General features: G+C 26.8%; 1 protein-coding gene across 2 annotated transcripts; it reads left to right on the top strand.

Annotated features, from left to right (window-relative positions):
- Nucleotides 1-2,603: 2,603 nt before the first annotated feature.
- Nucleotides 2,604-9,651, top strand: LOC100162543 (survival of motor neuron-related-splicing factor 30). 2 transcript variants are annotated; one of them, XM_008181152.3, is made up of 8 exons: nt 2,604-3,134; nt 4,902-4,967; nt 5,036-5,174; nt 5,248-5,300; nt 5,460-5,586; nt 5,656-5,908; nt 5,977-6,103; nt 8,236-9,651. In XM_008181152.3, exons 5-8 carry the CDS (start codon nt 5,502-5,504, stop codon nt 8,371-8,373), a joined length of 603 nt encoding a protein of 200 aa, XP_008179374.1. In that variant the 5' UTR covers nt 2,604-3,134; nt 4,902-4,967; nt 5,036-5,174; nt 5,248-5,300; nt 5,460-5,501; the 3' UTR covers nt 8,374-9,651. The 2 variants fall into 2 exon arrangements, with proteins under 2 accessions (XP_008179374.1, XP_001952116.1); XM_001952081.5 differs by lacking the exons at nt 4,902-4,967; nt 5,036-5,174; nt 5,248-5,300 and having other exon boundaries at nt 2,604-2,932; nt 3,004-3,134.
- Nucleotides 9,652-14,898: the final 5,247 nt, after the last annotated feature.

The raw sequence follows: 14,898 nt of genomic DNA, 5'->3' as shown, positions 1-14,898 counted from the left end.
TAAGCTCATATTTATGTTTTCACATCTTCTGAGGGTCGATTGAGACACACGCGTTTTTTAAATTTTTTTTCTATAAATAACAATAAAATTTTATTTGTTGGTTAAAAAAGCTTGAGAATATAATAGGAGGCTCCTAGTATATCGTTTCAAAGGCAAATGAAAAAAATTAAAAATCCAGTCGCAATTTTTTTTATAAGCATCTTAAGTTTAAATATTGACAAAATACCTAAAAATGACGAAAATTTGCAAATTATTTTGAGTTGGAAATTCATGAAAAATTTTCTTTTTGAATCTAAGATTTGAAAATGTAAAACAAGATTCCTCATAAGTTTGTCTACCTTTTTCAAAAAAAAAAAAAAATGTATACAAGAAAGTCAGATTAAATTTTTATGAGCGTTTGAAATTCATATTTTCACAACATTTGATATTCACTTGATTTGTCATGTTACGATTACCCTATTTTATTGTAATTAAAAAACGAATAACTGTAGGTACTTAAATACACGTTTTCAGATAAATTTAAAAATTTTAACACTTTCGACACAGCATGTTTTTTTTAAAATGGTATACCATTGTTATAACATCAAAATGTTTAAAATGTTTATTTTTATTAAATTTAATAAATGGTTTTTCTAAAAAAAAAAAAGTTTTTACATATTCAATTAGAGTATTTTTTTCTAAACAATTTATGCAAAAAAGTTTTTTTCTAATTACAAAATGACATATGAAATATTTAAGGGTAATAAATGTATAACGAACAGGAATTATACTATCTTAATTGGCAAATGTTGTCAAAGTTATTTTTACTAACTTATCTCTGTGCAAACAGGTATTTAACAATATTGAATTTTAATAAGTAATAATAAGTTGAATTTAGTTTAAATTTCGTCAAAAACAAATTACTCGTACCTAAATATTAAATTTCATCGTTAAATTTCATATGCTAATTTCGTAATTGGAAAAAAACTTTTTATACATTAAGAAAATTATACTCTATCCGAATATGCAAAAAAAAATGATGATACCATATAAAAAAAAGTAAGTTGTATCGCGCATGCGCGTATCGAAAGTGTTAAAAACTTGAAATTTATCTGAAAATATGTATTCAAGTACTATCTGTCATTCAGCGAAAACCCAATTTCAATACAAGGTTATCGAACTGAAATATTTAGTGGTAGGGGGACTGGGTACAATTGTAACAGTTTTCATAAAATTATTTGTTGCTGCCAAAATTTAGAATTTTTTGATTCGTTTACACTTTGATTCGCCTTTCAAAATATGTGTGTATTGAATCTTTATTTCCACATGTTGTTGAATAAATTTAAATATAGAAAAAAAAATATGTTACATGTTTTTTACTTTTTTATATTATTATAAAACATATAAAATATAACAGTTACATTATTAAATAAAACATAACTTTGGTAAACAGATTATCTCAAATAATAAATAGTTACTTAACTTTTTACTCTTAAATTATTATACATGTATAACATGATATGATTTAAAATAATATCATTTAAATAACTTAAAATAAAATAGATGCAACAGTGTATCACAAAAGGTGACTGCTACATTTGTACCCCTTCAATATTTTTGTAAATACTTAAGTATTAGAAAAAATACTGACTAGTTAGTGTAAAAAAAAAACTACACTACTTTTGGTGTATATCAAAATAACTGCAACCAAACATAATATAATTAAAAATCTGTACTCAAATAAAAATACATTCACCGTTCCACTCAGAATCTAAAAGTAAGTGATATCAAAAACACATTTGATTTTTTTTTTCAAAAGGTTATATAGTTATAATTTTGATAAGTAAACATCGATTGTTATATAGATGGCCAACTGCAAAATTTTTTTGAGATTTTTATATGGATTATTGAACAACTTATTGCCCGTGTTACAACATCGTACGTGTGTAAGACGGAGAAAATAAGTGCGGCTTGGACTCCATCTTAATAATATTTGAAATCATGAGTAAATAGAATTTTAATAAAATGATTATTATACGGTCTTTACGCATAGATATATACAACAACTAGATAGACGTCTCCTTCTTGTCAAGGAAGTCGGCCGCCATTTACAAAGCAAGGCAATGTTTACAAAATAATATTATCATAGTATATATGTATAGATAAATATATATGTATATAAATAATTAATGTAAAATAAATGTAAACATTGCCTGCTTTATAGACGGCGGCCGATTTCAACATTGGTCACAACTGTAGTTTAAAGACGGCTATCTAGTTGTTGTATATATCTATGTCTTTACGTCCGTGTTATACACATAGATGTATAAAAATTTAAAATGCTTAAGTATTTTTATATATCTGTGGGGTTATAGTGGTTATACATAAACATTAATAATTGAATTAATATAATAATATTAATACAATAATATTTGAATTTTATATTGATAAGATATTTGGCGGTAACGTGACGTCACGTGTGGATAGTGCGTAGTGATAGTGAATATTGGTTTTCTACAGAGCATTCCTGTTCGTTTCCACCTTCACTCCTATAATATTATGATTATTAATGCGTCGCCTGGCAATGATACTGTACTTGTATGAGTTTACACGGTTTTCCGTATTCCCTTTACGTACTGTCCTAACTTGTACTGCCGTCTGGTTGGAACTTCGGGAGTTGTAACTTGTGCTCAGACGCTCAGTGGTAGACGTTCTGCCACCCGAATCTCGACGATTGTTGTTATTAATTACTCATTACGTATTTATAATTAAATTTTATTTTTTACGTCGCAGCAGCTGCAGCTGGCCAGTGACCATTCGGTATTCATAAATTATTGTGATTTGTAATCATAAAGCGATTAATCACGATCGAGTATCAACCGCGTCTTACGACAGTAACGTTATTTTTATTTTAACACTCGTCAGTGGTGATAGATCAAACGCCTTGGTCACGGTTTGTATTGCTAAACATACGCACAGATTCATATACGAGTTCATATATAATATATTTATATATCCCAAAAGATATCCACCTAAACGTACGGTTTTGGCAGCTACAACGTCATTGTTTGCATAATAAATTTGCACGTTCTCGAACTACACGACTGCTATCAATGGCGGACGAGCTAATCAATTACAAATTGCAACTGCAGCAGGTAATTATTTCTCACTATTTGCATAATGTTACAATGCCGTCACAGACGGTATAAAATATAAATGTATGAAATCTATGATTTTGTTATTCAATGTAACTACGTAACAGGTATTTTTTGTCATACGTTCATAAAATAAAAAAACCATCTGGATGTTGTGCGCTTGTTTCACATATCGCATTGATTAACAAACCATCTAATTATGAGAATCAAAATCCATTTGATTTTGAGCTGGGTTCACAACTACGTGTCAAGAGCCTTTTATTGCATTCTGATTGGCAGTTGTAATCGTTTTATCATTCACTAACCTTGATCTAAGTTGAAATTTCCAGAGTTGGGCCGAGCTCAACTTTTGGACAAGACTAAAATCGTAGCTATGAACCCGGCTTAATTTATTTACAGTATTCACATAAATATCAACAGAATCAGCAATCAGCTTGAAGTACCTTCTGGAATTTAAAATGTTATTTGCTGGTACCCACTTCAATCATTTAATTGTATTTTTATTCATAACATATTATCTGCCATACCTATTATAACTTAAGTTAAAATAGAATAAGATTTCCTAATAAGAATAGCCTTTTCTAAAAATTAAAACTTGAAACTACAATACAACTTAAAACTAAATGTAAGGCCCATTAAAATAGCAGAAAATAAATAACTAAAATTACAAAAATAAATGACCAACTCTCCTGACAGAGTTACACATTTTTGATATGCAAAAATTGTTTACTTTTATCTTTTAATTTACTAAAACATTAGAAAATATATTATAGATCAAACGTGAAATATTAGTGTTATATAATATTTAAATTAGGTAGGTAATCAGTTTATTCTACAAATATAGTAAAATTTAAAATATCCCTGTATCAGTAAATTAGTTTATGATCGTTATGTTTACAATATGTTATACAATTTTAAAAATAAACATATAATTCTAGTATTAAAGATGTTTGTTGGTATTTATATTTAATGCTAACATAATTTAAATATACCTATTATTGAATATTTCTTAGGCACCTATAGAATTTATTTTTAGTGACTATTTTATAATATTAACCATCATTTTTAAAACATAAACATAGTATATTTTCAGTAAGCTCCTTAAGTATATATTTAAATGTTTTTTCCGCTTTCATTGAGTATAACATGATGATCTTGAGCTAATACAACAATTTATATTAATAAATGTAAGCAAACAATAATTTTGAATTTAAAAGTACCTAATAGAAATTAAGAATTAGGTCAAAATAAAATGTTTTGATAATGCCCATTTATTTGCCATTGGGCGAAACTGATATGATACAATTAAATTTAAATAATATAATGAATTACAAATATAACAAATAAGTGTAGTATGCAGTACCTAGTTACCTATATTTTTCTACTCACTAATACAATTAACTATTTCAAGTAGGTATTTGCTTAGATTATAGCTCATGAAGATAATGCTGTAACTTTTGAAATGTCTATTATATAACTACTTATAATTATTGTTATAATCAAAAATTTTAATTGAACATTCAGTTTTCCAATTTCTATTTTAAATTAATTTTTTAATGCCATAATCACATTAATATCGGACATATTAGTGCCTATTAAAAAAATGTAAGTAATTATTTACTTATTTTTGATATTAAATAAAAGCCCCACTCATTGGAGTTCAAATTTTAAAAAGAACACAATTTTTGCAGTTTTAATTAAAATAAAAAGGAACATTTTTTAGTGAAAGTCCTTCACCATAAATATATTTTTTTTAATAATAAATAGATGCAGCAATGGGAAACATTATTAGCATCATCTGTATCTTACATCGGCATCATCCAAAGTATCAAGGTATTACAATTAGGCAAACAACTAATTAAAATATAATTTATAATTTCTCCCGGTTTATAAAATTGTAGAGAAAAATTGCTGTTCATAAAAGTCTTCAGATTTGCTTTACCTGCATTATACCCAATTCACCTGGCACCAGCAGTTGGAACAGTTGTAGCTGATATTTATTCACCAACTGATTGGTTACTGTAAAAACAAACAACCATGGTCTGTATTTAAATAAAAGTACTCCTGGTTGAGATTATAGAAAAGATTTTTAAAAGATTGTCGGAATTTTTAGGACTCAGCCATGTTGAACATTCTACATCCGGATGTAATCGTTTGTACGCACCGGTAAGGTTTGTCTGGCAAAGCTATGGTCTATTGACCATAGTATATAATAAATTGTATCAATTCAATACACTTTTGTTATAGGCCCTAATTAGTTTACTTTGGGGAAAATGCTTACGTGAAAGTAATATTTGCGTTGCTGATATTTTATTCTACTTGTAGGTAGAAGCTGCATTGACAAATAGTCCCGATGACCCAGAACTCATGAAATTAAAAACCGATTTAGAAGAAGTTATTGAATTAACTGCTGAACTTGTAAGAACGCAAACTCAGCCAAAAAAAGAAGTTGGTATGTATAATAGTAAAACGTAAATTAATAGGATGATTATATTGTTAACATACTTTGTATTTATCTTAGTTCAAACAAAAAAAGAATCATCTTATCAACCTGATATACTACCATCTGTTGCAAAGACGAAAGGGGAATGGAAATCAGGGGACAGATGTTTGGCTCAGCTAGCGGATGATGGTAAATTTTATGAAGGTACTATTGAGACTATTGATGGAGAAGCGGTGGCAGTTTTAATTGATGGACAAAAAGCCGCTGCAGTAACAACACTAGATTTTATTAAAGATTTACCTAGAACTCATCCTAATGAAATGAAACACAAGTAAAACATTTTAACATTTAAACATTTTAATTTTTTTAATTTTTAAAATTATTTTTGTATGTTAATAGGAAACAACCAGTAGCCAAGTATAGAGAATATCAGAAGAAAAGAAAACTTGCTAAACAGCAGAGGTTTAAACAATTAGAAGAGGAACGTGAAGTAGAAAAAAATAAATGGCTAGCATTTGCTACTAAAGTAAGATATATTAGATATTTATAAGTTTCTACTTAGTATAATCTTGATTGATAGAATAAATTTACCAAAACCTAAAATAAATTGTTTATAAACCAAGTTAAAATAATCTTATAAAAATTATTATGATACAGTTTATAGTCAGATCTTAAGAGATACAATTATATTATATTTAATATAAATGTTTGCACAGAAAAATTGTTTATAAATAAATAAATGTATAAAATTTCAAGGCTAGGTCATAATATGAATTACCGATAGTCATACCTAACAACTGAAATGTAGCTAAAAATATTACAAAACAATACACATTATAGTATTATGTTAAAATTACAAAATGTTAACTTCAACAATGTATATTAAAGTAAATTGTATTCTCATAAAATATAATCATAATTTATTACAGATTAGAAAAAAATTTTATTTTTATTTTTAATATGTTTTTTTTTTTTAATTCTTGAACTTTCTTCTGGTTTAAAATGTTTTTAATCTTGTGTTATTAAAATCTATATAATCTGACACCAACTGTTTAATATTTTGCATTATCTTAAAATTTATTCTTCTCAGAAACCATAAATTATAATAAAATTAGTGACAAGAGTAGTGAATTTACCATGTGAAATTTTACAAGTAAAGTAAACTAATTAACATTTTTTACCGTTCTAAAAATCGAGTGATTGCTTAATTTGTGTGTTTTTATAATTTTTATAAATATAATAAGAAAGTAATAAAATCATAATTTTTATAAAATGTTAATGACTGATAACTGAAATAAATTATTGTGATTATTGAATACCCCATTTCATTAACCACTGTGATATGAATCATATAATCACGTCTTTTAATAATATATATTTTCTTCTACATTTTAATAAAACAATGATAATTAATTATTATTTTTAATGTTATTTCTTGGTCTCAAAGGTCAATTTTTACTTTTGAATCCATTTATTAATATATAGGTTTATAACATATATATTATAATTTATAACAATAAATTTTTAAATAAATTTTTTTATACAAAAGTACATGATACAGGTACATTTATTATAGGCATTATAAAATATGGGTTATTCAGTATTTAATTTTATTGTATAATAAGTAATACATGTTGCCAGAATATTATAAAGTTATTATATAACTGTAACTGCCCTTTCATAAATAACTTCTTCTAATTAATAATTTTGAAAATTATTACAATAATAGGTATTATAATATATTAATATTTGCTAAGTTAAATTTTTATTAATTTTGATTACCTAAATGTAATAATAACTGTGGAAGTTTCAGGAATTGGCACGGATAATATAGTTAAGTTATATTATAGGCAGAGGGTAATAAGAATAAATATAACAGTGAAACTTCCATATAACAAACTTAATTTTACAAATATTTCTGTTAAACAAAATATTTTTCAGAACCAAATTTAACTCTTCTATTCTAACAAAATTCAATATAATACAATTTTTTTTTTATGCTCCAAGAGACTTCGTAATATGGAAGTTACACTATTTACGGGATGATACTTTTATCATTGAACATTCATTACTTTAAAAATGTGTAAATGTTTTTGAAAATATTATTTTACATAGTTTCAAGTCATTTAAAAGAACATTTTTACTAAAAAATTATATTTTAAAATATTTTTTATTCTTATAATTTTTCAAGTTTTTTATATTTTTGAATGACGACAGTTTTAACTTCATATTCCAAAGTAGAATATTTTTCTAAGTATTTTGATACATAAAAATTGAATTTAGAGCTAGTAGTTTATAAGTTATAATAATTTAAAGTGTAGATGAGCGGAGTGGAGTGGTATGGGGTTACTCCGCAAAATGTTTATCTACTACTCCGCTCATCTTAACTTACAACTTAAAAAATTGTAAGGATAAATAATATTTAAAAATTTAATTTTTTAATAAAAACGTTGTTTTGTTACGATTTGAAAATGTATTTTTAAAAACATTTATGCTTTTAGAAATAATGAGTTTTTAATGACTAAAGAATCCCCTTGTATAGGCAATATTTACAAGAAATTTTTTTTTTGTAAAACTGTATAGTGTTTAAAAAATAATGAAATATTATTTAGTTTACTTTTACATTAATACATATATATTTTATTTCCATATCTTTAGGGTGTGAAAAAAGGCATACCAAAAAAAAGCATATTTGCCTCTCCTGATAATGTTAATGGACGAGTTGGCATTGGCACCTGTGGCTTAGGCGGAAAAGGTATGACTGAATTTCCAACTGCTGAGAAAAGAAAAAAATAAGACTGCAATCAATGTATTGTATTAAAATTATGTAAAAAAAAAAAATTTAAGGCTATCATATCAACATGCTTGTTTTACCTTTATTAATTGTATTTTTTTTTTTTTATGTTTTAATGTATATTTTTTTCATGAATATAAGTTATATTTATATGTAATTAAATTAAAATTACAACTTATTTAATTTTATAAAAGCATTATTACGGTATAAATAAAAATATACATTTCATAGAAATATAATATAATATGGGTACTGGTTTGTTATAGCCCCGACGGGGGTGAGTGGAAACGTTGTGCCCTGCCACTCATGTTTGTTTCTTCCCGCCATCCATAATAATAAATACAAAAAATATTGAGTTTATTTATTGGTAATTATTAATTTAATAAGTAATAAATTCTAATTTGCAATAACACAGATCTCAACGTAATCAAGTCAATCATGATACAATTTTGTGGTCCATAACTCAGGAGCACACACACAAAATGTTGAGAGTGTGGGGTTCGGCCAAATGGGAAAATTAATTGACACTAACTTACAAATGGTTCAAAACTAAATAATAGTGATCCATTTGAAACAATTTTAAAAGATGTAGAAGAATTTCGGGTATTATGGAAAGCCTAAACATTTAATACATTTTTTAACATTATGTCATTATTTTATATTTATACGATGTATTTATTATTATGGATGGCAGGGGGATAACAAACCTGAGTAGTGGGGTTATAAAGTTTTCACTCTACCTATAACAAACCAGTACCATAGTATGTATGGTATCATGGTAAATCATATTAAATTAAAATAGTGACGAGACACATACATATAGTTGTTCAGAAAATGAAACAGATATTTAAAACGCATTTTTATATATATTTATCTAATATATAAATTAATGAAACACTATTGAATATTGTTCGAGTAAATATTAAATTTATTTGTTATTGTGCCTATAATTTATTTACATGTGTATGGAACATATTATTTTAAATTATATTGCTAGGTATATTATGCATTATTCAGCCACTGCGGTTTTAACCATATTAATAACAATTAAAAATAGCGTAGGTATATAAGTATACCAATACTATATACATACTGAGCATTTACCAAATAAATTGTTAGCTATCATAGTTTAAAACAAAACAAAGGTTTCTTATCATTAATTAATTAATTTTATCTGTATAATAATTTAATCATCTATCCAGTAATAGATATTTTATAGAAAGTTGAATATGTTTTTTATGGGTGTATCTAATAAATATTAAATGTATTTATCATTTACAGAGTAATTGTTTTAATGTGGAAGTCACACATACATTTTATATTTCAGTAGAATATTTTTCTAAAAATGTTGATGTTTGTATTATTATTGAATTATCAGTTATTTTTTTATTTAAAAGCATTGTTAACATCATAGATATATATTTTATACATAAATACAATTTTACAAAAATATTCTACTTCAAAATCAAATTTATAAAAAAAAATGAGAAATTTGTTTATTATTGGTATCAATCATATTAAAATAAAACTATTTAAAAAATAAACCAAATAACAAAAACATTTATTGATCAAACCAAGTAAAACAAAACAATAACAACTATTTTCAATAATCCTAATTATATATTGTATATATTATATTTATTTATTTCATTAATTGTTAAAATATATAAATTATTCATTTGGTATGCAAGTATAATAGGTATTTATCATTCTGTGGGTTGCTTAAATTTGACTTCTATGTTTTCAATTTCCAACGCAAATTTATAATAATAAAGTTAAGAATTCATAAAAATGTTTTTTTTTAAGTCAAAGATTTTAAAATATAAAAAAAGATTCCTCATAAGTTTGTCTACCTTTATCAAAAAAAAAAAAAATGTCTACAAGCAAATCAAATTAAATTTTTATGAGCGTTATTGAAGTTCATATTTTTACAAGATTGGATATTGACTCGATTTCTCATGTAGCGATTTTGTATTTTATTGTAATTTAAAAACGAAAGACTGTAGATACATGAAAATTTCACTGAATGTTAATATTTTAATTTACTATACACCAAAATATTTTGACACTTTTTGAGCTGTTATTACAGATTTTGTCAGTTTTCAAATTTTTTAGTTTTTTTTCCTCATAAATATCAATAACATTTTATTTATTGGGTAAAAAATCGTGAAAGTTTAATATAATGCTCTAATGTCTAATATAATGCTATTGTTACAATGATATTTGAAAAATATTAAAAATCCAGTCACAATTTTTTTTATATAAGCATTTAAAATTCAAATTTAATTAGGAAAAAACAACAATTTGCAAATTATTTTGGTTTAAAAATTCATAAAAACTTTTCTTTTTAAACACTTGAAAATGTTAAATAAGATTCATAGGCGCAAATAGGGGGGGCCTTTAGGGGCTAAGCCCTCCCAAAAATGTCCATAGCCCCCTAAACATTTCCTACATTTTGTTTTAATCTTATTCAATATTATCAAAGTAAGACTTTAGCCCCCCCCCCCCCAAATCCCAATCGTTATATGTGCCTATGATAAGATTCCTCGTAAGTTTGTCTGCCTAGATAAATGATGATTTAATACAAGGTTCCTGATAGGTATATTGCTACAATAGCAGTTGAAAAATATTAAAAACACGTGGACACAAATTTTTTTAATAAGTACCTAATTAAAGTTTGAATTTTGACAATGGTACCACTCCGCCGCCGACCGGCACAGACACTCACACGCACGAAACATTAATGATTAATCGTTACCTACCTATTATATTATTTTATTTGTGTCGTAATATAATATAAATGTAGATTAGGGAATGATGTGATATCGGCCGCCGACAGCTCGTCCGCGGAAGATTAGCACAGGCGACACTAATTAGCACGTTCCGTAAATCGTAATGTCGATGCAGAAATAATATTCAACACATTATGATCTCGAAGCGAAGTGTTTTTATATTGTGTGAGAAGAGATCTCAAATAGACGTTCAGTATTATTATATACATGATGATTTATCTTGTACACAATTTGATCTCCGGAGGGGGGATATGACCCCAGTGGCGTCATATCAGTTTTTGATAGATTATATTATAATATGGCAATTTTTCACTGATTTTCCGACTCAACATTTTTTTCACTCAGATTCTCATAGCATAGTGCCATAGTTTGTGTGTGTGTGTGGGGGGGGGGGGGGGGGGAATTAACTCGTTAAGTTAGGAATTACTTATGAAAATAATAGTAACTCATTAATAGTATATCTTAGTTAAAAGTAACTTAAATTTTTAACTTAACTTTAACTTTTTAACTCGTATTTCCCAACCTTTGCTATTTATTTATACATTATTATAGCCAATAGGTATAATATTATGTCATATATTTTAGCGAATATGTCTTATCTGATATTTTGATGTGGGTTACATTTTGGTAATTTGTACCACATTGATTATAAATAGTTTATACATCTGAAAATACAATTATAATCAATATTTGTACTCAGTACAGCCTGTTCTAAGAGAAATCGAGTGAATACTGCAGCTGGTAGAATTCGTAAAAATTCGAACTTTAAAAGCTAATAACTAGTTACCTAATTTGACTTTCCAGTAAGCATTTTTTTTTTTTTTTTGGTTAAAAGTAGAAAAACTTCTATGGAATCTTGAATCCAATTTTAAAATCTTGGATATAAAAAGACAATTTCTAGGAATTTCTAACTTAAAATAATTTGCAAAATTTCGTGATTTTGACTCATAAAAAATTATTGTGAATTATGCTTAAATTTAAAGATGTACACAAAAAGTTTTTAAAAAATTACTTATAATGTAAAATGTTTAGCTTAATTATAATGTAGTTTTAGTTGCGCTTACCATTTTCCTATACTAGTAAATTTTTATCTGACAATGTATATAATATTATATATATTTATACTACAGACATATTTCTTTTAAAATATTTTGAATCTTTTTGAGTTGTTTATAGTCGATTGAAATTTTAAATTTCTTTTCTATAAATATCAAAAAAAAATGTTCTCTGTGTCTAAAAGCTTATCAATTTAATGCAAGGTTTCTCGTAAGTTTTTATAACAGTAGTTCAAAAATATTAGAGATACACGAGTAAAGTTTTTGTTTGAAAGTTCAGATGTAGACAAAATTCTATAAAAACACGAAAAATATTTTTGGTTGAAAAATTATAAAATTATTAGTTTATATATAGATAGCTAATGATTGAACATTTTAAACAAAGTTTCTCTCTTAAATAGTTCCAGTGGTGTATCCAGGGGGGGTCATAGGGGCAAGGGGCTATAGCCCCCATTGACTGTTTTGACCTTAGAATTTTATCAAGATTAATAAAAAAAATAAAAAGTGTAAATAAAAGACATATTGTATTTGTATACTTAGCCCCTCTCCCTCATACAAAATTCCTGGCTACGCCACTGTTTGTACTGTTCTAAAACTATAATAATATTCTTATATGTCATATACACCCCATGGACATAATATTGTATCTATGCGTATAACACAGTACCTACCACACATCTTGTGCTTAGTACGTACTTTGCAATGTGCCAGACGCCATGCAAATGTGTAGTTGTGTCTAAAATCCATAGACCTTATATTAGTATAAGGTCTATGCTAAAATCTAAATGTGTGAGGCTGTGAGCGCCCGCCAATCGCAAAGTACCACTGCCCATCTGCCCCACTCGGACACAGCGGTCAGTGACCGGTAGGTTATCATGTGCAGTTATTAAAAGATAAATAAACGACAAATTTGTTTTTTTTTATCAGATATCAAAATTATGACGATGGCCTTAGAAGTTAATAAAGACTTCTTATAATTTTTAAATGTGCCGATAAAATGGTTGATGTAAATACTAGACTGGGGAAAGTGCCCCAATTGCTCCCCCCCCTCAAATGACGCCACTGTATGACTGCCATATCACACCCCGTAGATATGCTGTAACGTAGTGTATAGGGTAGGTACATTACTGCACTGTTCCGCAATATTGTCTATAATTACAGTTTAGATCATTATTAGGTTTATCTTTGACAATAACTTAGATCCATTCTTAATTTTAATAAAAGTTTATTTGGACATTAATTGTTTGTAAATATCTGTGAACTAGTGTTCACAATTGACATAGGTATGCGTCTATAGCACAAATAATTATTAAGATATTATCACTGATAATTATAAATCTTTTATTTCCTACCGAAATATGTAGGTAGGTATTATCTCTATCAATAAAAATTTCGAAAAATAAAATATGAATATAAAATATAAATCCATATTCACTTACATGTTACATAGGCACATGATATAGATAGTTAAATATTTTATATTTGGAAATTAGGAGTAGAAAATTGTGTAACTAAGGTGAAATGTTGTATTGAAAATTATGATTGGTTATGGGGGTGTGGGGGGCGAAGTCCCCCCACGAGTCTGCGTTGAACAATTTTGCACTTGGAACGTAGTTTATAAATTGTTGGATTAAGCTCCTCTACTTAATAATTCCCAATTCGAGCACTGCACTCAGTACAGAATATTATTTTATATTATACAGCTTAACGAACTGTCCGTCTATATTGTCGGCTTATTTTACTCATTTTATTCAACGATGAATGTCGACAATTGACTATTGCCGTAGGGCATAGACGATATAATATTATATAGGTATATTGTAATATGATAAATCCATAGACTTCATACTCAGTACCATGATTTAAGATATAGGTATTTCGGTATATCTTAAATCGTGCTCGCAGTACCTATAAACGGTCTATTGATAATTAATCATATCATGTTCTTTTACCGACATCTTTGTGATCTGCAAATCTGCAATGTAAGCTGGTTTTCTATTTCAGTTGTTTGTCACATGCCAATTTTAACCAAACAAACTAGTCCATAAGTTTATAAATATTTTTAAAATGCATCTTCCTGCTGGCGGCCCTTGACACTGCTGTATTGGGGAATTTGTATATTTTTTGTAATTGAATTACAATAGGTACTAATGATTATAAGTTATATAATATTATGTACTAGTCTAAAACTTGACTACTGGGATTTAAATACACAAATATAATTGATCAAATGAAAAATAATAAAATTATGTATGAACGAGAAAGGTCACTATTGTAAAATGTATACATGCGCGGACACAGACATGTACCTCATAGACATAATTCTATTATGTCTATGATGTACCTACATTATTCTAGTGACAAGTGATTACTATATTATTATACAATGCGTCATCGTCAGTCGTCAATACTGAGTTATAACTTATAATAGTTATAGGTGAATACAAATAATATATTATGATAAAATATCAAGTATACACCATGTTGTAACAAAAGTTAATTCAACATACTGTATGTATATTAGGTGGCGTAATTAAGAATTTGTCCTGGGGGGGATATACATTTTTTTACACACAAAATATTAAATTTTCAAGGACATTGGTAAGTATATTATATAGTATATAATATTATGAAGGCTCTAGGGATATCTATATCTATCCCCTTATCCCCCCTTAATTAC

Source organism: Acyrthosiphon pisum, chromosome A3, assembly GCF_005508785.2.
Source record: "Acyrthosiphon pisum isolate AL4f chromosome A3, pea_aphid_22Mar2018_4r6ur, whole genome shotgun sequence".
NCBI classification, from domain to species: domain Eukaryota; kingdom Metazoa; phylum Arthropoda; class Insecta; order Hemiptera; family Aphididae; genus Acyrthosiphon; species Acyrthosiphon pisum.
Note: the sequence above shows the minus strand (reverse complement) of the source record. Positions and strands in the feature narration are given on the sequence as shown.

Coding starts and splice junctions, on each gene's coding strand:
- LOC100162543 (XM_001952081.5), top strand. CDS start 3,093: ATGGCGGACGAGCTAATCAATTACAAATTGCAACTGCAGCAG. Junction 3,135..5,459: donor ACAAATTGCAACTGCAGCAG/GTAATTATTTCT, acceptor TTCTACTTGTAG/GTAGAAGCTGCATTGACAAA. Junction 5,587..5,655: donor TCAGCCAAAAAAAGAAGTTG/GTATGTATAATA, acceptor TATTTATCTTAG/TTCAAACAAAAAAAGAATCA.